The sequence below is a fragment of the Trichomycterus rosablanca genome, chromosome 1 (assembly GCF_030014385.1).
Source record: "Trichomycterus rosablanca isolate fTriRos1 chromosome 1, fTriRos1.hap1, whole genome shotgun sequence".
Classification (NCBI taxonomy): domain Eukaryota; kingdom Metazoa; phylum Chordata; class Actinopteri; order Siluriformes; family Trichomycteridae; genus Trichomycterus; species Trichomycterus rosablanca.
In genome coordinates, this window is record NC_085988.1 from 69,055,109 (window position 1) to 69,080,690 (window position 25,582).

The 25,582-nt window shown below is 39.2% G+C and overlaps 1 protein-coding gene across 1 annotated transcript in view; it reads left to right on the forward strand.

Annotated features, from left to right (window-relative positions):
• The window catches only part of btbd11a (BTB (POZ) domain containing 11a), a 271,143-nt gene that overhangs the window by 139,536 nt on the left and 106,025 nt on the right, over window positions 1-25,582 (forward strand). The window contains exon 2 of the mRNA XM_063005972.1: window positions 17,216-17,365. Within this exon, the coding sequence (XP_062862042.1) occupies window positions 17,216-17,365 (150 nt within the window). The remainder of the gene's footprint in view (window positions 1-17,215; window positions 17,366-25,582) is intronic.

Sequence of the window (25,582 nt, forward strand, 5' to 3'; positions counted from 1 at the left end):
CTGTAACAGTCACAGTTTTGAAGGAAACTCCAGCCCAGTGTTATGTCTTCCAGCTGTGTACCTGTTCACACCATCCTCGACATCTTCCACCAATCATATACTGCCTGGGCAGTTCTTCCCTGTTGCTATGGGAACCAGCCTGTTAATATTCCACATGTGTTTCTTACTGTCGAGCGACCGGCTGTGTGCTACAGAGCAAGAGAAAGGACATTCCTCTAGCAAAATGAACAGCAACATATCAGAGAGGGTGAAGAAGGGAACTAGTGGGGGTGCTAAAGTGTTGAAGGCTAGCATTGATTACACACGTCACTAGTAAGGCTGGGATTGAAGCATTATTCATTGGAATATGGTACCATTTAGGGATGCAGTTTTTCAGATTAAAATTACATAGTTATAAACAGACTGCATACTGTACTTAAAAACAGTGTATGTATGGCCAATTATCTCAAAGTGGTCACTGTTGTAATGTAATATTGCAAAAGTTTCAAGCATGTTTTGTAATGTGGCAGCTGCTAAAACGAGTTGTATCACTCTGCATTGCTATTTGTCCAGTAAGCATTAATTCGCTTCAGGTGGAAGCTTTTTCATATAACACGCTTTCTCCCTCTTACACTGACCAGCTTCCCTTAAGGCAAACCTGCTGTTTCTCTGAAGTCATGACACTGAGCTGCTAGGTCTGGTTTTCTGCTGGCGTGCGAAGCAAGCATACTTCTCTCTTTCTGGGAACTCACCCGGTTTGCAGTGTTTTTTTGGGTCCCATGATGTAACCGCCCTAGGAACATGGATTGCTCCAGAGCCGGCATAACGTCCCTTTTCTAGAATGGAATCGGCCCATAAATCCAGCTTTAACATGGGCAGCACCAGTTAGAGGGGTTGGTGTGCTGCTTGTGTGTTATCAGTCCCAGCTGGTTCTGAGGGTTCCCTATTTTTCCTTTTTGTCACAGGTGGCCAGATCAACCTGTCATATTATGACAAACCAGTTCTCAGTTCTGCACTGTTCTTGTTCTATCCACTTTCTCCGACTAGTGGATATTTTTGTGTCTTTTATTTGTTACTTTGTTTCCATTATTTTGGGCACTTTATTTATTTGTGAATAATAAATTTTTGTTAGTGGCTTTTTAGTCATAGTGTTGTTCTAACTTGATTATAACATCTTGCACTTGAATTCTTTTTCATTCCTTCAGGTGTGTGGATTCACCTCATGCTTCAGTAGGCTTAACCCACCATGTTACATGTTTAATAAGGGAAGTTAAATAACTGAGGGATAACTAATTAAAAATATGTATACCAATTAAATATACACTGCTCAGCCATAACATTAAAACCACCTCCTTATTTCTACACTCACTGTCCATTTTATCAGCACTTTGTAGTTCTACAATTACTGACTGTAGTTCATTTATTTCTGTAAATGTTTTTATCCTGCTTTCACCCTGTTCCTCAATGGTCAGGACCCTCGCAGAACCACCACAGAGCAGGTATTATTTAGGTGGTGGATGATTCTCAGCACTGCGGTGACACTGACAAGTTGGTGGTGTGTTAGTGTGTGTTGTGCTGGTATGAGTGGATAAGACACAGCAGCGCTGATGGAGTTTATATATACAGGTATATACACATATGGAATGTGATGTCTTAACAAACTCATGGTCATACTTCACACCACCACATAGTTTTTATTTTACAGAAATACTGACAACAGATTTTAAACAGTAAACATCGATTGTGGGAGGTTCTGACAAATACAAATAAAGACAGAAGCAAACAAAGAGAACACAGGTGACCTAGGGTGAAACTGTCTTTTCTTTGGTATTGTTTTTACTTGTAGCTTGGCACAGGTTGAACAATCAACCCAACACTAAGTAAACTTGCGGATTTCAGCTTGAAGACACAGGTAATGACAGACAGATGCCATTTACTAATTAACTCTCTTCACTGGGAAGCTGTAGCCTAGTGGTTAAGGTACTGGATTAGTAATCAGAAGGTTGCCGGTTCACAACTGTAAGTCACTTTGGATAAAAAGGTCTGCGAAATGCCAAAAATGTCAATGTTCACTATTTCCTAATATTTTTCTCTCAGTTCACTTAACTGCTAAAGCAAACTGTTATTGATACAGGGTGCTTGACTCTGTTATTTTTATTTATTTATTTTCTCCGATTTTTCCCCCTAATTTTCTTCCCAATCTAATCCAATTACCCTGATTGCGTAATGCTCACCTCTACCAATACAACCCTCCACCGCTGACTAAGGAGCTTCACAACTGATGCACGCCCCCACACGTGTGCAGTATCGACTGCATCTTTTCACTTGCACGAGGCAAGTTCATATGAGGATCAGCCTTGTGCATGGAAAGCCACACCCTGATCAGCATTATTCCCCAACTCTGCGCAGGCGCCATCAATCAGGCAACAGAGGTCGTAATTGCATCAGTTATGAGGAACCCTGGTCCGGCTCATCCTATTCTGAACAACAGCCAATGAATTTCGTTGTTCATGTAGCCGCCCAGCCCAGCCGGATGGCAGAGCTGAGATTCGATACGATGTATTCGAAATCCCAGCTCTGGTGTGCTAGCGTATTGTACTGCTGCGCCACCTGAGCTGCAACTCTGTTATTTTTTAATAACAACTGAGATTGACTGGACTTGCAAACAGTACCTTTAAATAGATGGTCTGCAGAACTTTAGACTCCTCTCAGGCACACTGACATTGCTATGCTGCACTAGCTTCTGTAACAGATTGAAGACTCAAATGCACAGCAGATTTAGTTTGAATACTGAATGTATTGTTTTTCCTAGATCACCTCTCTGAGCTGCTTCTTCAGCTTGTAAGAAACAACTGGTTTCTGTTTTTGTCTGCATTTGTGTTGGGGTCATTTAGTACGTCTTAAAAATACAGAACTAGGATCCTCTCAACAGCAAGGTCTATGTAACTATTTTTTCCACAGGCTTTCTCTCTTCCTCTCTTATATCATCTCTTTCGCCTCCCTATCATGATCTATCCAGTCTGGCAGCTCTATTAGATTCTTCAAAGTGGCAGTGAATCCATGTATTATTCATGACAACATGCATGAGATGGCAGCTTCTCCTTAACCCCGGAGGTTCCCCTGACCCACTTGACAAACATGGAGCACCAGAAGCTTCGGGCACCGTTGCAGAAATGACTGTTAACGTAGGCAAGCTAGCTGTAGAGCTAAAGCAAGAGGTGTTAAGCAAAATCATGTTCAATTACATTTACAGCACAATCGTGATTTCATTGTTTATGGGTTTGTATGTGTTAAAAGTGGACAATATCTGACATTACACATATACACATATGCACCTTACCTACTTGTAAATAATCTCTGTTGCACAAATTTGTATCGCTGCTATATTGTTTATTTTATTCTATGTTTATATATAATATACCCTTTCTATTTTTTACTTAGTCTGTCAGTGTACCGTACTGTACATCCTCATTGCACACTTTGCCTGATGTTGTACTGTTCATGCTGCTGCTATATTGTTTATTGTTTATTATACATTTAGATATAGTATCCTTTTTATTATTTAACTTGTTGTATGTATGTTGACACCTGCACCAAAAGAAATTCCTTGTACACCTGGTACTTGGCGAATAATAAAGATTCTGATTCTGAGATTCTGATTACACCAAATGTGTCTTTATGTTCCTTTGGTTTTTCACTGTGTGCAAGGCATGACCTGGACAGTGCATTTACGTACACCTATTAGTGTAGCCAGTCCACTTTCTGCATGTTTTAGAGGAAACTCTTTATAGAATGTGACCAAAGGCTAGGATCGAAGAGAAGTCTGCAGGACCAATGTTGCTGTGTGGCACCCACTCTACCAGCTTCCCTACTGTTCAATATAGGCTAAATTGCCTTGCTGTCTGTGTATTTTGTTCTCATTGTGTTTTCATTGGGCTACTTGTTGAAGGACAATAGTCCTCCACCCAAAAATGTAAAGCCAAAAGCATCAGCAAGTGTGCACTGGTGAAAAAAAAACCCCTTCTTCTTCTTTCATTTTTGGCACTCCTATTGAGGATTGCCAAACTGAATGATTCATCTTCATCTTGCCCTGTCATGAGTATACTACTCTGTCACCCCAACCACCTACATGTCCTCCCTCACCACATTCATAAACCTTGTTTTTGGCCTTCCTCTCCTCCTGCCTGGAGGATCCATTCTCAGCACCCTTCTCCCGATGTAATTCTCATCCCTCCCCTGCACATGCCCAAACTATCTCAATCTCTCCTCCCTCACTTTCTCTCAGAAACGTCCTCCTACCTGTTCTGTCCCTCTAATAAACATTCTCATCACTCCAGTATTCATCTTTGCCACCTCCAGCTCCCTCTTCTTCTTTTTTTCTCAGCACCATTGCCTCCAAGCCAACAAAGCAGGTTTCACTGCTGTCTTGCAAGCTTTTCCTTTCACTTTGGCAATGACCCTTCTATTACAAATCAGCACCCACTCCATTCTGCCTGCACTCTTTTCTTCACCTCTCTACCACACTCTCTATTACTTTGTACTCTCGACCCCAAGCATTTAAACTCGTCCACTTTCCTCACCTCAGCTCCTTGGGACTGAACTGAAAATCACATCTGTGGTGGACTTTGCTGACATGAAAGTATACTGATGCTCACAAATCCTCACTTTTTCAACTAGCTTCAACTACTTTTTTTCTAGATCATCCTGCTGTGGCTGATCAACTGTAAGCCTCTGTAGTTGCTGCAGCTCTGCACATCACCCTTATTTCAAGCATCTTCCCGCATTCCAAAATGTTTGTAAACAATCTAGTTAAAAACTCCACTGCAGTCTCTTCTAAACATTTCTATGTGTCCACTGGTATGTCATCTGTGCCAACTGCCTTTCCACTCATTATTCTCTTTGTAGCTGCCCTTACTTTCTCCTTGCTAATATACTGTATACACCTTTTCTCTTTGCTGTATGATGCATTTTTTGTACTTTAGTCTACTTTTTTTTGCCTCTCTGGTGATCTTAGTTCTTTTTTTGTTCCTGCACATCCTCATTCCACCATCAAGTCTCTTTTTTCCTCCTTCCTCTGTCCAGATGTCAACCAAGTATCACCCTAGCTGATTCCTTCACCACCTTTGCAGTCGTTACCTAGTTGTCTAACACCTCTTAACACTCAGCACCTTTCTCACCTGTTCATTGACTCTTACATTATGTTGTCTTTTTCCTTTAACCTCCACCATCTGATCCTTGGTTCCACCCTAATTCTCCTCCTCCTCTTCAGTGGAAAAGACATCCTATAGGCTACCACTCTCGTGCCACCACCTTACAGTCTCCAGTCTCTTTCAGGTTGCATCTCTTGCATAGGATATAGGCTACCCATGTGCACCTTCCCCACTCTTAAATGTCACCCTGTGTTCCTGTATTCCTGTCCAACATTCCCATTGAAGTCAGCTCCAATCACAACTCTTTCCTCTTTGGATACCTTCTCTACCACTTCATATAATTCACTCTTCTTTCTTCTTTAACTCACAATGCACTGATGACATTTATCAGCACTCCATGTTACCATATTATTGCAGTGTTGAGCATTGTCTGCCTGCCAAACATTTATTTATTTGATATTTTATTTCATGCTTTTATTTAAAGTGTATTCTTTTGTGGATTTTATTTCAAAATGGATATAATTGCTTTTTAACCCCCTAATCTACAAGTAATCAACCCTTAACATCAAAGTAAAAATATGTATTCAAATATTTCACTGCATTTACCTGTCTCTTAGTTCTTACCACTCTTTCTGTATGTGCTACTTGGAAGCACCCCATAGAGCAATCAAAGCCTGATTTATGCCTTCCCACAGTTTGTGGTTGTAGAAATCCACAGACACTTCCTTAGACTTTATGGCTTGTTTTCTGTCCTGACAATGCAGTGTAAATTGTTGGCCCTTACAGATGCGGTATGTGCGTTTTCAATTTTGCAACAGTTACACTTCAATTAAGTTCTCAACACAATCTGAAGCTCCACAGCAAAAGGTCTAAATACTTGTGTGAATAAGATATTTCATTTTTCAATAAACTTTAAAAACATGTTTTTAATTTAAAGTTATGGGGGATTAAGTGTAGATTGGTGGGTTAAAATGCAAATTATATTCATTAAAATTCCCCAACACAATAAAGTGCACAGGTCTTACTTTCTGAATCCACTGTGTATGAAGAGATATACGTGGGTTTATGTGGGAGGTAATACAATGAAATACAAATCTTTACTTCATATAAAGATCACAAAGAAAGAAAACAATGATTTCTGTTAGTGTGTGGGGGATTTTGCTGCTGTGGTCTTGTTCACTCTTTCCTGTAAAGAAAAATTTCACTGCAAATCAAGCTTAGATATTGAAAAACGGGAAAGTGGGGTGTCATTCGGTTTTCGTTTCAAGATCAAAAATCAAATAACAAACAAGCAGAAATTGAAAAATGGGTCGTGTATATTATTTGCTTCATTTAAACAGTGTAAGTCAGGCACACGTGTTGAGAAGACGGAGCAAAAAGTAATAATAACGTTACGCTGCGTCCCCTGTTCTGACTTTTGTGTCTGCCATAGTTTTTCCTGCCCTTGTAATTCACACAAGAACTATTTTCCCTAAAAAAAAAAACAGGGCTATTCTAAGAAAAAAGAATGTTGTTTTTTAATGTCTCACCTCTCATGTAATGTGAATTACAAATATATTGTCTAGCCCTTTAGGAATGTTAAGTGTACTATGCTAGGGCATAGGGAGCAAGTGTGTAGGGAAGATATCAGAAATGATCGTCTCCGGCTGTGCTTATGTTGTTTTGCACTGAGCTTTAAAAGTAGCGTTCTCGTTAAATCCCCACTCAAATGTTTGGACTTATTTTACATTATTTTACATCACCGTCGTCACAACATTAACATTTACATTCATATTTTTTTACCGTATAGAACTCAATTCTGTAATACAGGCATAACTAATTGTACACGTGACTGTGTAACTATTACACAAGCTATTACATGGAAGCACATTACACACAAACAGCCCTTGTACCTGTCACTGAGAAGCTTCATGCAGCCAAAGCAGCCAAACTGTCATCAGTCTTTGACAGTCAATCACAGCATTCTCTTGTCCACCTTGTTCAAAATCGGTTCACCATGGCAGTGAATGTCTTTTTACCTGGAAGGGTGTCATGGAGTGAAATCTACAGTATATGCTTTTTATACAATTTTTCAATTGGTGTTCCACAGGGCTCTACACTTGGTTCACTCCTGTTTCCCATCTACACACTGACATTTACATTTTGGCATTTAGCACAAGCTTTTATCCAAAGCGACTTACAGGATACATTCTAAGCAATTGAGGGTTCAGGGTCTTGCTTAAGGCCCCAACAGTGGCAACCTGGCAGTGGTGGGGTTTGAACCAGCAACCTTATGCTTACTAGTCCAGTACTTTAAGCGCTAGGCTACAACTGCCCTAAATCTACACCTGATTTCTTGATAAGGTCATATCCTTCCATGGCTTCTCTTACCACTCCTTTTCAGGTTATACTCAACTCATTCTGTCATTTCCTCTTTTAGACACACAAGTCTTAGCTCCCATCTCAGCATGTCTGGCAGATCATGCTGAGATGTCAGCTCATTACCTCAAACTTAACCCCAGCAAGACTGAGCTGATATATATTCCCGGTGATCAGCACTTCTAACTATTCTTTCGTAGTAACAGGGTTTTAGCAGTTTTGTATTTTTAAACCAATTTCTGCTTGAATTAGAGTAAGGAAATGTTTAGTGAGGAAGCACTTCTGTAAGTTGCTCTAAAAAGAGAATCTGCTAATTGCAGAAGATGTAAAGGTAAATGAAAACCTCTAAATAGAGCCACTGCATATAAAAAGGAGGAGCCAGACTTGATTGGCTTCTGTTGGAGCTGCTTTAGGCATGTAGATTTACCAGTTACATGTTGAACAGAGATCACAGAGCAGACCCAGGACCAACTGGGTAGATTATATCAAAAACTGGTAATCTGGGCTGGTACCTTTAGCTTGTTTCCACTGTGCCACCTGCAGGAGAAATGGTCATAAAACACTAAAGAACTCAAAATTAGATAAAAAATAAACCTATATAAACCTATCTGTATAGCTCTGAATGAACTGTGACTACAGAAACTTGAATGTATAGTAATGTTACTGTAAGGCAGGGGTGGGCAAACTTTTTGGCTCAAGGGCCACACTGGGTTTTAAAATTTGACAGATGGGCCGGGCCAGTAGCAGATGGGGGGAATAAAAGAATAAAATGTCTGTGTGTATAGACGATAGACTCGACTTTAACAAAGGTCGGTAGTGTTTGGAGTGCGCAAAATAGTGGACTCAACTGAAATGCAGGGTATTAAAGAAAAAAAGTTAAATAAAAGCAGGCTCTAAAGTAGGGCTGTGCGATATGACTAAAAAAACTCATAGCAATCTCGATATGCTTTTGAGAAGTGGCGATATACGATACAATATGTAGACTTAAAGTACAATGGCAGAATTACAGTGTTTATAGTATTTTGTATTATTACAAGGCTGTATTTGTATTTATATTGACAATATTATATCCATATTATATATACATTTTGACAGTATTAAACAAACCAGCAGAATCTCACAATCACATTTATGCTGTCCGTTTTACTTCAAATAAATGAGCATAAAAAAAAATCACAATATTTGATAATGCTTTCCTATCATTGCAAAATGAAAGCACACGGTAAACAGCACAACCGCAACACAGATGAACCACACAGCAGCATAAAATCATAACCTCTGCTTACCTGATCTTTATCTGTGTTGTTCCATTAGGGATATAATCCACTTTTTTTCTTCTTGGCGACCATCTTGTATGTTTCCAGAATATTTCTAAAAAAAAAAAAAAAAAAAAAAAGTTTCTTCATTCTCTCAGTTAATCTATTGTAGCTCTACTCTTCTTTTAGGAAAGCCTTTTGCTATAATTTCCCCTTTTCCTCGCGAATCTTGATGTGGCGAGTATTTTCCCTGGCAGTTTTTGTTCTCAGTTTTCCCGCTCAAACATTTCTCCAAAATGAGTGTTTTTTGTATTTTCCTTTTGTACCTCTTTTGAGCCTGTTGGTTTTTAACCCACCTGAGTAGAGACACTTTCTATAGAGCCTGCTTGTCTGAGTGGTAGAGTGTTCGGTTAGTAATGCAGCCTGGGTTCGAGTTCCACTCAGAAAGTCTTTGTTTTTTAGTTTAATTATCTGTTCCACAATCAGACTACTAAGCACTGGGTCCTTATTTTAACTAGTCTGGTAGCTCACCTGGTAAAGGCACCTGTGTGGTATGCAGGGATTCTGTGTTTGAATCCGCCACTGGGTAAGCACCATTACAGTTACTCTCTGTTTTTACACTCTGGACAGTTAAAATGCACATATGGAGCCAAATATGGCTGCTGTGTTGCGAGCTCCCTCCAGTTTTGTAGAGTAGTAGTTTATTTTCTCTGGGTGCTTTTTAATTTATTCACACATCTAGATAAGGTCATTGTGTGATATACTATTGAACGAATTCACTTTCCAGAAAGTTTGGTCTCGTTTTTTCTCTCGCAGGTTTGTATACCTGCATCACATTAAGTCAGCAGCCAAGTTTAATCTTTACCACAGGGAATTAAAACAACTGGGTACTGGAGTGTTGCAGCAAGATAAGATGCTAGAAGCTGGATAGGGTAGGTGAAGATAAATTAGTAAGGACACACACCATATTTGTTTACGTATTTTATGTGATGGATTTATAATGCAGCGATCAATCATGATGTATTCAATCGATTGCATTAAGGAATGCTTGGGCTCTAAAAGGCTGAGCTATTTTTTAAGAGTGAGAGTGTAGAACTGGCTGAGGAATGCTAATTTGGAGACAGAACACATCAAAAAATAAATTATATCTTCTCAAACTGGCAGTAATGTGTATTCTGGCCCCAGTAGGGGGTAAAGAGAATATTTTAGAATAGCTACATACTGGGAATTAAGGGCTAACAGCTCATGCTCTGTTGTCTTTTTTGGATTGTGCGTGTTTGAATGTTTTAGTGTGCCAAAGAGAGTATTTTTGGTGCATATTCCTAATAGAAATTCTTATTTTGCATGATTTACAAACCTTGGTGGGTTTTCTACACCACATGCTTCTATCAAATTAAATCAACAGATAATAGTACCTTTCTGTAATGTTTAGAGCAAACATTTAGCCTTTTCCATGGCCTAAATTTTATTTTCTATTTTTTAAAATGTTTTCTGTATGCATTTTCTCCCCTTTTCTCTCCATTTTAGGGCATCCAATTGCCCGATTGCATCATGCTTCCTCTCCACCAATGCCGATCCCTGCTCTGATTGAGGAGAACAAAGCTAACCCACACCCCCTCCGACACGTGGGCAGCAGCCGTATGCCTCTTATCACCTACACTTTGACGAGTGCAGTGCAGCTCAGCACTGTGTACGGAGAGACACATCCTGAGAGCACTCTTTTCACATCTCTGTGCAGGCGCCATTAATCAGCCAGCAGAGGTCGTAATTGCATTAGTTATGAGAGAGAGACCCTATCCGGCTTAATCCCACCCATATATGAACAATCATGAACAATTGTTGTTCATGTGGCCGCTCAGCCTAGCTGGCAGGCAGAGCTGAGATTCGATACGATTTATTCGAGATCCCAGCTCTGGTTCCAGCATGTGTTTTTACCGCTGCGCCACCTGAGCGGCCTATTTTCTATTTATTATTTATGTTACATTCCCGGGGAAAGCTCACAAACCAGATGTGCAAGTGACAGACCACTTTAATCACACCTCAATAAAAAGTGTTCATATTGCCTCTGTCACAATGTTGGCTTTGCTTCTGAGGAAACTTCATGATATGACAATAAACAGGATATTACACTGCATCAGAATAGCAATACAGCCATCATAGAGAACAGTTCCTTTCTTAGTCAGTCAAACAAACACACATACACACACTAAACCCAAGTCTGATCAAGATCATCACAGACATTTTAAGACCAAATGTAATTGAGGTTGAGTCAGGATCATGTCTAAGTAAGTGAAAGTAAAACTACAGTCAAAAATATAAAAGTTTGAATACCTACAAAAGCATACAAATAAATGTCATAAAAAATAAACCTAGTTGCAGGATTGTCAGTCATGGTAGGAAAATACTGTGGCTAAAGAACCATGAACAAAGATAAGAGCCACAGCCCAAAGTGAAAAAGGATAGAACAGTTAGGTGAATGCTTTTGTCAGAGTGGAGATTACAGCAGTCCACATAATCGCCAAGAAAAACACAAGTATGCTAGGATAGTCCCCAACTAATGCAAGACCACCTAGAAAAGATAAGATAGAACTTTATTGACCCCCTTGGGGAAATTAACTTGTTACAGCAGTATGAAAAAGAAAGTTGCACAAGAAAAAAAAATTGCACACATAGTGTGTAGTTAATTACACTATTAATTACCGTGCGTACGGATTACTAAACCGAGGGTACGGATTACTAAACCGTGCGTACGGATTACTAAACCGAGGGTACAGATTGCTAAACGGTGTGTACGGATTACTAAACCGAGGGTACAGATTACTAAACCGTGCGTACGGATTACTAAACCGAGGGTACGGATTACTAAACGGTGCGTACGTATTACTAAACCGAGGGTACGGATTACTAAACCGAGGGTACGGATTACTAAACCGTGCGTACGGATTACTAAACCGAGGGTACGGATTTTACTGTTCATATATATTTTTTTCCTTAGTGACCCCTAAGGGGCTCTGTAGCTACCTGAAAAGTTTCTGTGAAAAAAAATTATGGTTTGGTTTTACAAGTTTAAATTATGGAAAATTATAAAGCTACATTCTACGAAGGTTTTTTAAAAAGTTTCCGCACTTTTTAAACTCTTTATTAAGAATTTCAAAAACAAATTACATCACTTTTTACATAGTCACCTTCCGATGCATTTTCCCAGCACCCTACCAAAAATAAACCTAGTTGCAGGATTGTCGGTCATGGGTAAAAAATACTGTGGGAAAAATTAAAACTAATATAATAAATGGCTATAAGGAAAATCACTAAAAAGAAAACAAAAGCAAACCATAAGCCACAGACCAACGTGAAAAAGGCTAGACCAGTTAGGTGAATGCTTTTGTCAGAGTGGAGATCACAGCAGTCCACACAATCACCAAGAAAAACACAAGTACGCTAGGCGATCACCTAACAGAATCGATAATGTCCCACAAACGCAAGACCACATAGAAAAGTAGAAAGGAATGAATCAGAGAAGGAAAGTGCAGAACTCGGAACTGTTTAATCATTTTCTCATGCATTTGTTGACAAACTCCTCAGACTTTTGTGCTTTTGTTTCAAATCCTGATTACAATCATCTGTTGACATCGTCTGTTTGAAATTACATCAATATTTAAAAAAAAATAAATAAAAAAAAATAACATCACTTACATAGTCACCTTCCGATGCATTTTCCCAGCGTCGCACCAAACTTTTTCTCCGAATTTTCCCCCTAATTTTCTCCCCTAATCTTGTCGTATCCAGTTACCCTGATTGTGATACGCTTCACCTCTACCGATACAACTCCACTTCTGACTGAGGAGCTTCACAACTGACACACGCCCCATCCGACACATGCACAGTACTGACTGCCTCTTTTCACCTGCACGGGGCGAGTTCACATGCGGATCAGCCTTGTGCATGGAGAGCCACACCCTGATCAGCATTATTCCCCAACTCTGCGCAGGCGCCATCAGTCAGCCAGCAGAGGTTGTAATTGCACCAGTCATGAGGAACCCTGGTCTGGCTCATCCCACCCTGAACAACAGTCAATTGTTGTTCATGTGGCCGCCCAGCCCAGGCGGATGGCAGAGCTAAGAGTCATACCAACTTTTTAATGCCATCAGCAAAAAATGTTTTTGGTTGAGCGTGTAGCCACTGATGCACCACTGCTATCACATCATTATCACATGAAAATCTTCTTTCCCTTAAAGCTTCTTTGGGGTGGCTCGGTGGGTAGCACTGTCGCTTCACAGCAAGAAGGTCCTGCGTGGGTTTCCTCCGGGAGCTTCGGTTTTCTCCCACAGTCCAAAAACATGCAAGTGAGGTGAAACGGTGATTAAAAATTGTCCATGACTGTGTGTGGTATTAAACTTGTGAACTGATGAATCATGTGTAATGAGTAACTACCGTTTCTGTCATGAACGTAACCAAAGTGTGTTAAACATGAAGTTAAAATCCAAATAAAATAAATATAGCTTCTTTGAGCGTCCAAAAAGGTGGAAATCAGATGGTGCTAAATCCGGACTATAAGCTCTCTCTCAGTCTCTCAGTCACGACCAGTTACGACTCCTCCCGCCCTCACCATTTCCAACCAAAATACAAAAGTGCAGAAACTTTTTGAAGATCCCTCGTATTACAGCTTCTTACAGAATTAAAAGCTTTTAATTTTGTTATAACAGTTTGGAAAATGCCATCATCTGTTCAGCATGGTGACACCCCAGTTCACATAGGCTTGTGCTGAGCCCTGACCTCATACCTATTTAATACCAAACGTCAATCTGGCTTCACTAATGCTTTGGTAATAAAAATTCAAGTAAATCCACATACTCATGTTTCAAAATAATTAAAGCAAAGTAGTGGACCAGCTTTCTTATGTAATCCCATTGTTTTAAAATGATTTGTTTACCGAGCACACTGTATGTCCACATACTTTTGGCCATAGGAATGAAGCTGTGCAAATCCATCAAGAACGCCCATGCTTGTCTTTGTGATTAAGTTATACTCAGAAACACTATATTTTAATGACATTTAGCTGCTCAGACAGATGGGCACTTGGTGGTCCTTCTCATTTTCCCATGCTAGAGTTTAATATATTTGTCACAGCCTTTTCTCCAGTCCAAGCAAAAGCTGCAGATACGACACTGCAGTTATTTGACTTAGATTATTAAAGCAGCAGGTCTGGATAGCAGAAAGAGAGAGAGGAACCGGTGTCGCATCCACAAATGTTGTCAGAAAACGTTGAACCCACCTGCACGACATGCAGCCGTGACAGCTGTACTCATTAGTGCATTTCACATGTTTTATAATGGGCTGCTCAGGCTTCTTAAGGATAATTATATGTATTTTCTCAAGAGAATTTTTATTCTGTCTCTGAATATAACAGAAGTGTCAGGGACTAATGTTATTCTAATTTGGTAGGTAGGTACACTGACACTTAAAGGATAAAAGCACATGAGATTATTTTGGACATCCCATTCCAAGACCATGTGCATTAATATGAAGTCCACTCTTCTAGAAAGGCTTTAGATTTTGTGTGTGTTAATTTATGCCCATTCAGCCAAGGGATCAGCCATTTTTAGGATCAGATAGTGATGTTGGCCAAGTATGGCTGGCTCACGAATGACAAATTCAGTTCATCCCAAAGCTGTTCAGTTGGGGAACCTTTGGGGGTCTCTGAAATTTCTCTACACCAGACTCATCAAACCATGTTCTCATGCTGTGTGCACAGGGACAAAGTCATGATGATTCAGGAAAGGTTTCAAACTGTTGCACAAAGTTGGAAGCATTTATTTTATTCATCGTATTTATGCATGTCAATTATACATGAACAATTAGAGTAGCTAAAACATTTAAAGTTAATAACAAAGCAATTATTACACTGGCAGTTTTATTAAATACATTTATCATAAGGTAAATATTGTTCAAAATCAACTTAAAACCATTCTGTTTTAGTTTTCACAATAGCAACATCATGAAAGTCATTACACATAGTTCTAAAATCTAATGATTTTCAGTACCAGTATAATATTTTGTAATAGACATTTGCAGCATTTAGCAGAGCTTTTTTCCAAAGCAACTTACACTTATCACTGAATACAATTCAAGCAATTGAGGGTTAAGGGCCTTGCTCCGGCGCCCTACAGTGTCAGCTTCGGCAATGGTGGGGCTGGAACCAGCAACCTTATGATTCTTGTCCAGTACCTTAACCGCTAAGCTACCACTGCTGAGCAGTGAGTTTACTGCTTTAATCTTTGAGGCAACAGTTTGGTGTGCACAGAACAACTCCCTTAAGAACATGGTTTGATTGACTTTAAAACTTTTTTAACTTCACCTTTTAACCTAATGTGCTGATATCTCTGTAAAATCAGAAGAAAAATGTAAACCTAATGTGAAGTAAAACTGATTTCATTAATATATTTTACATTGTAAAATGTTTTGCATAGAAATGTACAAATTCCAGGTCCAGAACCCACTTATAAGTAAGTGTAGGGTGACAGAGGCAAGTAAAATCTCTATATGATCTATATACATAGTAATATATACATTATAATAACAATAATAAGAAGAATAATTGAAATAGCTAGGTATGTATAATAATAATAATAATAATCATAACAAAAATACATAAATAAATAACTATACATAGCATCTTATAAGTCTATGAGGTCGACCCTTTAACATATAAGCACTAAAATCAGACCAGTAGTGTAAAGTCTACAATTTAGCAATCAGTCACCAGCAGTTAAAGTTAAACTCACCTAAAATAATCCCTGACGAGCCCCCAAGTTGAGTAAGTTCTTTCACTGATTACTCTTAAGTTTCTGGTTTGTTATGGTTCCTCTTTTCTCGCTAGGAGATCAAATGAAGCAACACACACATTGTCTGTTCTTAGCAGATCTAACCCTATTCTGATATATATATATATATATATATATATATATATATATATATATATATATATATACTTAGCAGATAGGTATGGAAACTACAAAAGAATAAAATAAACTCTAGATGGAGATGACAAACATGAGTGTGTGTGTTATGTGTCGAATGTCAAAGCATAACCCCAACTCAAGATTGAGGGTGGAATGTACGTGACTAAGAGCATATAATTGCATCTTTTAAGAGGAGAATTATAAAATGATATCCTACAGTTAGTTGTAGTAACACTCTTGCACAACGTATATCAACAAGTCATCTTTTTTAAATGATTGATGGTATACAGTCTGTGATTTATTTGTTGACCACAGCATCCAACTCTCCACCATTGTGTCCTTCAATTTATCAACAAGCTGTATATATTGGTGCTTAGATAATAGAATGATCACTGTCTAACACAATAGGGTTTGAGATCTAGTACATTCAATGCTATAGCGATGTTTTTTTTTTTTTTACTTTTACACTACTCAAACCATTAAATAAACCCTTGTGCCCACTGGCTGCAAGCATTGCCAGTTTTAAACAGCACTCCCATCAATTTAACAAATTGATCAGAAAAGTCATCATATTGATCAGGTATGGAGTCAGTTCAGCACAACAGAGCCACCAGAGCCTCACGGGAAGGATCAGGCATTCAGGCCTCTACTGTGCTCTTTTGTTTGGTTATAAAACACATGAAACAGTCATGAGTTATGCAGTTTTTCTAACAGAAAGCATTGCCAAGTAAGATCCAACAATATAAGTCATTTAAATATTTTGAGTCTTAATTCAAATCAAAATGAACTAGACCTGAATAGCATTTTATCTTAGCAACAGATAGAGGAAAGATGTTAACTGAGTAATTGTGAAATGAAGTGCACTTCTCTGGAAACATGTGCACTCCTTTATGCTTCTTTACTTATTCATAAGACCTAATTCACAGCCGTAAAAATCACATAGTGTAAAATGCAATTTGCTGTGAAATTCAAAATGTAAGGTTTGTGTTTAGTGATTTAACATAAAATTTTCACATAGCGGATAAAATATGAGATGCAATATGAGGCGGTCCTAGCAATCATACGGCAATTATGTTAGTGTAGCAGATCTTTCTGTGGTGTAGTGTGCTGACAATGTTTGATGTATGTGTTTACATATTGAGTGCATTGGAAAAGGGTGCTTCTCTACACACTTGATCATCTCTCTGTAGTCTGTGCTGCGCCTCAAAAGAACAAGCCAGTAAAGTATTATGCTCCCGATAGTTTGTCTATGTACTGTTTATTTATACTTTCCTTTAATAATTTGTGAAATCTGCAGTTTTGAGGTTCGTAAATTTAAGCACATTTTCCTGTGAATTTAGTTGGACCCTAATTATTCACTTATTTTTCTATTGATTTGTCACCCATTGAAATGGGAAGGTGTAACCAAATAAATAGCAAATTAGTGTAGATACAAGGTAGGTGAAACTAATGAAAATGCATAAAGCAAGATGTTGCTCAGCTTTAATCATACGTCCTGGTTCCCTGTCCACAGGTGTGCTGAGTCTGCCGGACAGCCTGAATCTGCACCGTGATCAGCAAAGAGCAGCCAAGAGTGAAGAAGGTCACGTCTTCACCCAGGCTGAACTCCGCACTATTGAGCAGTCTCTTCTGGCTACTCGAGTGGGAAGTATTGCTGAGCTCAGTAAGTCTTTTCATTATCATTATCAATACTGTGTGTGTGTGTGTGTGTGTGTGTGTGTGTGTGTGTGTGTGATTTGGTTCATGATGAATAACAAACCTGAAAAGAAATTGCCAGGTTCATGATGAATGCAGAAGCTTGTTTGCAATATTCATGTAGCAGTTGCATCATGGCGTTTGTGTTAAACCAGAAAAACTGTGCCAGAGGTAGAAAATTGAAAAAAAGGATTAGAGATTTTAAAAATTAAAAATGACACATTTTTGGGTTATTCAAAGCTTTACTTCATATGCATGTTAAAAAATAGTTCATTACAGAAGTGCTGAGGGGTAAAGTGAGAGAATATATGGCCAAATGTTCACTTTATTTGTTTATTTATTTCACTTTTTGTATGATATTAAAACAACTAAAAAGGCATTTATTGCAATGCTGTTTACAATTCAGACCCCAGGATAAAGCAGTGCTAAAACAAACAATGAATAAATGAATGCATTCAGACCCCTAAAATCATTAATGGATATGAATGTGAAATACCAGTACAGTAGATGAGATTGTAGATGAGCTTATGTTTTATCTTACACAATTTTAAAGATTGTACGTAGAATGTGAGTGTGGTGTGACATTAGTAATGCCTTCTAACACAGAGGAACCTCGATTTAACAGATCTCCATTTAACAGACAAAATAACCGAAGCACGTCTCTCCGTTTACATGAGTGATATGCTTTGTTTTGCTGGAAGGCTCGCTTTGTTCTCGCCCTTTTCTCTGTGTTTTATGCGTAATTTTAGCACATTCTTTCTCCAGTTTACACACATGTGCATCCTCCTGAGTGGTTTAACATCTGGATGATTCATTGAGGTGTTGAGGTTGATTTAAGATTTTTATGTGTGTGTAGGAGCAGTGGTTAGCAGCTGTTAGGCCTCACCTTGGGTGTGCCTCTGTTTGGATTGTTTTCGGTTTAAATCATACCATGGATCTGTGTATTTATCTTGAAGGTGGTATGTGAGAGACCAGATCTTTAGATCTTTTAGGACTATAGTTGCAATAACATTTATTCATGCACGTTCACACTAAAAACATTCACACTGAGAGGACGTGCCTTCTTAATTTCTTCACATCCGATGCTTTAAAAAAACAACCTATGTTTTTCAAATATTGGATCAGTTCACGTGTGCAGAGAAGACGTTATGTGTAAAAGTCATTACTTTATGCCATTTGCACGGCTCACAGTTTTGACCCTAAACCTACAAATACTGTAAATATTTCCCTGACCTTTTCCTGCACACACAGGTTTTGTGCAAATATTCACACCACTAACCTTATCACATACTTTGTTGATTTTTAAAGTAAAAGAAGTAAACAACCTTTGCATCAAACTGCAAAATGTAATCCACTGCTTCTTCATATTACATATTGTGGCGCCGGCGAGTAGGAAGGCGAGCGTCGGGGCTGCGAGTGAGCTGCCCTTGGCAGTTCACTCAGTGGATTAGGACAGACACTCATTCATACACACAGACATTCATACAACAGACAAACATAAAGGCTACCTATCCAGCCCTCACCGTAGCCACCCCAGCCCCAACACTGGGCTACACGGCCACGGTAAGTACGGACAGCATGGCCGCAAGGGCTTCTGGGTAAAGCCCGTGGCGGCCCCCCTAGCGGTGACGCTACATTGCCCCCTCCCTAATGGTCAACCGACCCGGTGACCAACTCGCCAGCATCCACTGGGTGGCTCCTCGGCCAGACCGCACCCCATTACACTGCCGAGCCGCTCTTCCACCCACTGCTGGACCGGGCACCCTGCCCCTACAGCCACCTGGGCTAGCGCACTTAAACAGACCGGACATATTGGCCCACTGTACCACCAGAGCCACCCAAATGCCACAGTCCCACTTCTGACACCAATGTGGCGCCGGCGAGTAGGAAGGCGAGCGTCGGGGCTGCGAGTGAGCTGCCCTTGGCAGTTCACTCAGTGGATTAGGACAGACACTCATTCATACACACAGACATTCATACAACAGACAAACATAAAGGCTACCTATCCAGCCCTCACCGTAGCCACCCCAGCCCCAACACTGGGCTACACGGCCACGGTAAGTACGGACAGCATGGCCGCAAGGGCTTCTGGGTAAAGCCCGTGGCGGCCCCCCTAGCGGTGACGCTACAATATTAAACCCCTGCTGCTCAACAGTCCGTGGTTGCCATTGCCTGATTTTCCACTTCATGATGCGCCATACATTTTCAACAAACAGTAAAAAGCACACACACACACAGTAGTAAGGCAGGTATAATGAAGCCTGACATCATCTTGCTGAAACAACTATGGACTTTTTGGGAAAAGACATTGGCTTTATTGCAGCACATCTTTTTAAAATTCCGATTTACACATCCACATTAGTGTACACACATATGAAAGTCACTAATGCTGTGAACTTTTTGTTCCATCTGAGATGAGCCCAGTGAACTCGTAGAAACGCGGTGGTGTTTCTGCATATAATTGATGTAAAGTTTCTAGTTGGATAGTTGTTAATGCAGCTGCAGACGGTCTTACATAAAAATAATTTTATTTGTCCTACAGAGATTAAGCTTTCTCTAAATTCCCTGAATCTTTTTACAGTTTATGTTGGGTGGTGTAGTGTTCTATTACACTAGCATTCTGTTGTGCTATTGGAGAAGTTATGTGTAGCTGTGTGTCTCAAGTCAGAAGATGAATGTATCTGCCAAATATATTAGTTTTAAATAACAAGCAGTAGGGAAATCAGTGTACTTCTGTGGGAGGATGAAGTAATGAAGCTAAACTAAGGAGGGTTAGACGAGCGCTGTCAGTATGAAGTGAAGAGATATGCTCACAGCCAACATTTGAATTTTAATGCCAGGTTTGTGAGTCTAGCATAAAAATGATTACCTGTCAAAAATAATGGGTTCATATGGGATTATGATTTTAACAGAAATGGATAGGAAAATATCCTTATCAGAGATGTTTTGTTATACAGATATTTCAGTATTATACCTCAGTACATTTTTAGGGTAGACAATTAAGGTTCCAAGTTTACTTATAGGGTTACATTGCAATACAGCAAGCTGTATTTATTTTTACATTGGAACTTTGTGCCACCTTATACCTTTACTTTAAACAATATTCTGTAATTGTTAAAAATTAAGTAAACTAATTGTGATATAGATTTTTGTATTAATGTTATGATTTGTTGATGGTAAAATCCCTATATTCCTTATATTCTACTGTATATGATTTGTAGATGATAAGATTCCTAGATTATTTGCAATTGTGGTTTGAGATACTTTGTGAACTGTTGGACTGTTTGCTCAGTCACAATGGAATCGCCTGTTTAAGATTTTTTACACGTCATAACATTTACATGCTCATCATATGCGTCCGTCACAACTTTCCTGAAATGTGCTGCAGGCAAAGTCAAACAATACAAATATCTTTATTGTACTGGTTGTAATTGAAACTGGTACAAGATAATTAGTACTGCTTTTTGTTTGGATTTGCATTTTAATTACGGTCTCCACTCAGTCGAAATTGGGTTTGTACAAAACTTAGATTTTAATTTAGGTTCAGATCAGAGGAAAGAACAGATAGATGGAAATGTGTTCCGCAACTTTCAAAAAGCTCAAACAGTAATTTCCAGCATGGATAATTAGATAATATTTGTTAAAACAGTCCTCAGACATTTACAAGCAGAAAAATCATACTGGTGGTTAAAGATGCTTGAAAAGTCAGGAGGGCATTCTGCGCTGGTCTTTTACTTTATTTTCCCATTTACATACTTTAAAACTTTTAAGTGCATAGTGATGTACTTAATTAGGCAGCTTAAGCCCACATAGCACAATTAAATACAGTGCAAATCCTGGCCTGGTAATTGGCACTAATTGGCAGCTTTTCTAATTTACTTTTTTCAGAATGCATTTATATATTGATTTTACATGCAGCAAGGTCATCTGAGTGGAACTCACACTGATCTAATTCTACATTATTTACACATCCTTCCTAATTACACTTTCTTTGTGATTTTTTTTCAGCCCATAAAACATATTAATGTAGGCTTATGCTAATTGCCAACTGCTTTCTATATAATGATCGACCTTATGATGACCCTGGAATATATGTCAGTGTGTTGTGAGTGTGATGTAGACAGAAGGTTGCATTTGTAATTACAGTGTTTTGCAGGTAATTTACAAAGAATAATTGTCTAAATTACAACATGTGTGAGTAAGGTTAAGAAAACAATAAGTGAAGGCAGCTTTGCATTTGCATTTTTATCAGTGTCACTTCTCGGTTTCAAAAAAGTGGGACAAAAAGACAGGGGGTGGGTGGGGAAGCATGTGGAGGGCATGCCAAAAATCCCAAACAATAACTTGATAGATTCAAAAAGCATTTTTTTCTTCCTCATACAAATTTTACTTACTTTTTAATGATAGATGTGTAAATAGCTTTTTTTTTACTGGCCTGCAGAAAACCAGTCACAAGAGATCACATGCACTGTGCATTCAAAACACATTACACATTCAGTATTATGAAATAAAATCTTTAAAAACTTGTTGGTGAAATGTGCAAAGTTTTAAAAAATCCACATCCTTGTAAAATGATTTGCTAAAAAATGAATACATAACATTAAAATTAGATTTAAAGGGCACTCAGGTGGCGCAGCGGTTTCGAATATCAGCTCTGCCAACTGGCAGGCTGGGCACCTACACGAACAGTGATTGGCTTGTTGTTCCAGGCAGGGTGCTGAAGGGGATTCCTCATAACTGATGCAATTATGAACTCTGCTGGCTGATTGCACAAAGCTGGGGGATAATGAGAATCAGGATGTGTCTCTCTGTACACAAAGCTGAACCGCATATGAACTCACCTAGTGCAGGTGCAAAGATGCAGTCGGCTACTGCACTTGTATCGGAGGGGGAGTGTGTCAGTTACGGCTCTCCTCAGTCGGAGTGGAGGTCAACATCAGTAGAGAGGAAGTGTAATGCAATCGGGTAGTTGGATATGACTAGATTGGGAGGAAAATTGGGAGAAAAATGCCAAGAAATTGATTTATAAGCTCTGTCTAGTCAACAGCAGGACTAACAAATCCAGTATTATGCTGTACAGGCATGGATTGAAACCTGGCAGGTGTTTGTGAATGCAAGACAAGAAATATTCCAACCTTTCAAAAAATTGAGTTTGTAATAATCCTCCGCAAAGCTGCAGTACAAACAAATGCAATATTGTGAGAGAGCAGCAACTAAAAATGAATTATTTTTATTAAAAGCATTGATAAATTAATAATGTACTTTCATCACTGTACTCTGACAATTACTAAAGCCTTTGTTTCAATCCATCAAAGCATTATATTAGGAGCTGCTCTTTATTTATAGGTTGTACATGCAGTCTCAGTTTGTAAAAATTCTGGGACAAAATTATTGTATTTGTATTGTCCCTATTTTACATTTCACTTTTAAAAAGGCTCTAAAATGCATGGTAATTGTGGAATACATAATTTATTTGTATTATCAGTTTTAGTTCCATTTAATTAGTTTAATTAGTTCCAGAACTAATTAAATTAAATCATCAAAATTTTATTTTTAAATTATGACCCTAGGCCTCTATGTCTTTTGCTTGAGTGATGAAAATCATTAGATGTGTATCTGGTAGCGCATGTGCTTACCCAGGGTTTTCCAAACATATTTCAGTATGCTGAGAGAACATCCATCTGTCTCTGTGGTGTAAAGCATGACGTGTGATATAAGGCTAGGAAATCTTATCCAATGAGGAGCCCTTGCCTAGCTGTCCGGGTCCTTTCTCTGTGAAGTTTGCATGTTCTTCCAGTGCCTCTGGGTGCTCTGATTTCCTGTCACAGTCCAAAGACATGCAGTCAGGTTGTGTGTGTGTGTGTGTTTTCCCTGTGATGTCTGGTGTGTTTCTTGTTTTTTACCCAGCGGATCATACTTACCGTGACCCTGAATTGAATAAAACTGTGGTAAAACAGACAATAAATGAATAAATAAAAGATCCTGCCAGTAGTTGTGAAGATGTCTGAAGGGCAAGAAGCCTCTTACAATTCAAAGAGACTCAATTATTTGATACTTGAATGGAAGCGAAGTACAATGTCAATACAACTGGTTTAATTCACCTTGTAGCTTCTTTTTTCCTGATCAGTTTCATTTTTTACATATCTTTGGTAATATTTTAAATAAACATATGTTTTGTTTATATTCATAAGTTCGGGCGGCACAGTGGCTTAGTGGGTAGCACTGTCGCCACACAGCAAGAAGGTCCTGGGTTTGATCCCCAGGTGAGGCGGTCCGGGTCCTTTCTGTGCGAAGTTTGCATGTTCTCCCCGTGTCCGTGTGGGTTTCCTCCGGGTGCTCCGGTTTTCTCCCACAGTCCAAAAACATGCCACCAGGCTAATTGGAAACACTGAATTGTCCTATAGATACCTAGCCGCTAGATGCACAAAACCAGTGCATTGTAGTGCTGGTCCCAAGCCCAAATAAAATAGGGAGGGTTGTGTCAGGAAGGGCATCCGGCGTAAAAATTGTGCCAAATCAATGCAACCGAACGGGACTGTTACGTGCAAAAGAAGCACGTATGTTTTTGTTTAGTTTTTCCCCCTCTTGGTCTATCAACCTTGATTACAGGTGACGCTGAGCTAATCAGAAGTGGCTGCTGACGACTTGGAGGCGGGTCCTGGCGCTTAAAAAGGACCTATCTGGGCAGAGTTCGAGAGGAGAGCATGTTGGCGTGTAGCGAGGCTTTTGTTTACCGGCAGTTTCAGTTTTACCTGGTGATGTTGGCTTGTAGAAAATTGTATCTAACCAGTATCTGCCGGAGTCTCATTTATGCTCTCCTTGGTATCTTTCTCTCTCGTTTACCGCGACGGCTGGACAGGCAAGCTTGGCGCGCGTACATACACACACACCGTAGCGATTGTTTGTTAAAACCACTAGGTAAGAGGCGGGTGCCATTACTTGTATTTTTGAAGGTAGCTTACGGGTTAGGTAGTTAGTCTCTTTTGTTATTTTCTTTTCTTTGGCTCCGTCTATGTCCACCGTGCGTTTAAATTAATAGTTAAATAAATCATAAAGTTTCAGCATGCTCTCCAGTTAATATAGTTATATAGATATACTAATGCTAACGTAACAAATTGTATCCACCACAGGACTTTCTCTCTTCTCTCTCTCAAATATTTGTTACGATATGTAACATGGACATGTGGGGGTGAATAGAAAGGACAGACACAAACACCAGTAGCTGATTTTCCAAGCAGTACTTTGTTTACTTTACAAATAAAATGATACAAACAAACCAACAAAATAAATGTTCACAGACAACAAGATCTCTGTAACCAAATAATTGTGTTTAGTAATGATTATTACAAAAATATCTACTAACAAAAACACGTTAGCATTAGTATATCTATATAACTATATTAACTGGAGAGCATGCTGAAACTTTATGATTTATTTAACTATTAATTTAAACGCACGGTGGACATAGACGGAGCCAAAGAAAAGAAAATAACAAAAGAGACTAACTACCTAACCCGTAAGCTACCTTCAAAAATACAAGTAATGGCACCCGCCTCTTACCTAGTGGTTTTAACAAACAATCGCTACGGTGTGTGTGTATGTACGCGCGCCAAGCTTGCCTGTCCAGCCGTCGCGGTAAACGAGAGAGAAAGATACCAAGGAGAGCATAAATGAGACTCCGGCAGATACTGGTTAGATACAATTTTCTACAAGCCAACATCACCAGGTAAAACTGAAACTGCCGGTAAACAAAAGCCTCGCTACACGCCAACATGCTCTCCTCTCGAACTCTGCCCAGATAGGTCCTTTTTAAGCGCCAGGACCCGCCTCCAAGTCGTCAGCAGCCACTTCTGATTAGCTCAGCGTCACCTGTAATCAAGGTTGATAGACCAAGAGGGGGAAAAACTAAACAAAAACATACGTGCTTCTTTTGCACGTAACACGCCCCCCCCTAAAAGAGAGCAACTTTAGTTTGCGATTTATGTTTCAATTATTTTTTTTATTAAACATAATCATGCACGAGACAGTGTATCCGCCACAATGTTATGAACACCTTTCTTATGCCTAATTTCTAACTGATAATCCTGAATCAGTAGTGCCCATCTCATCAATCTTTGGTTTTGGTTGTACATGCGGGATAAAAAAACCAAGGGATTGTGATCAGTATACACAATGATTGGTAAAC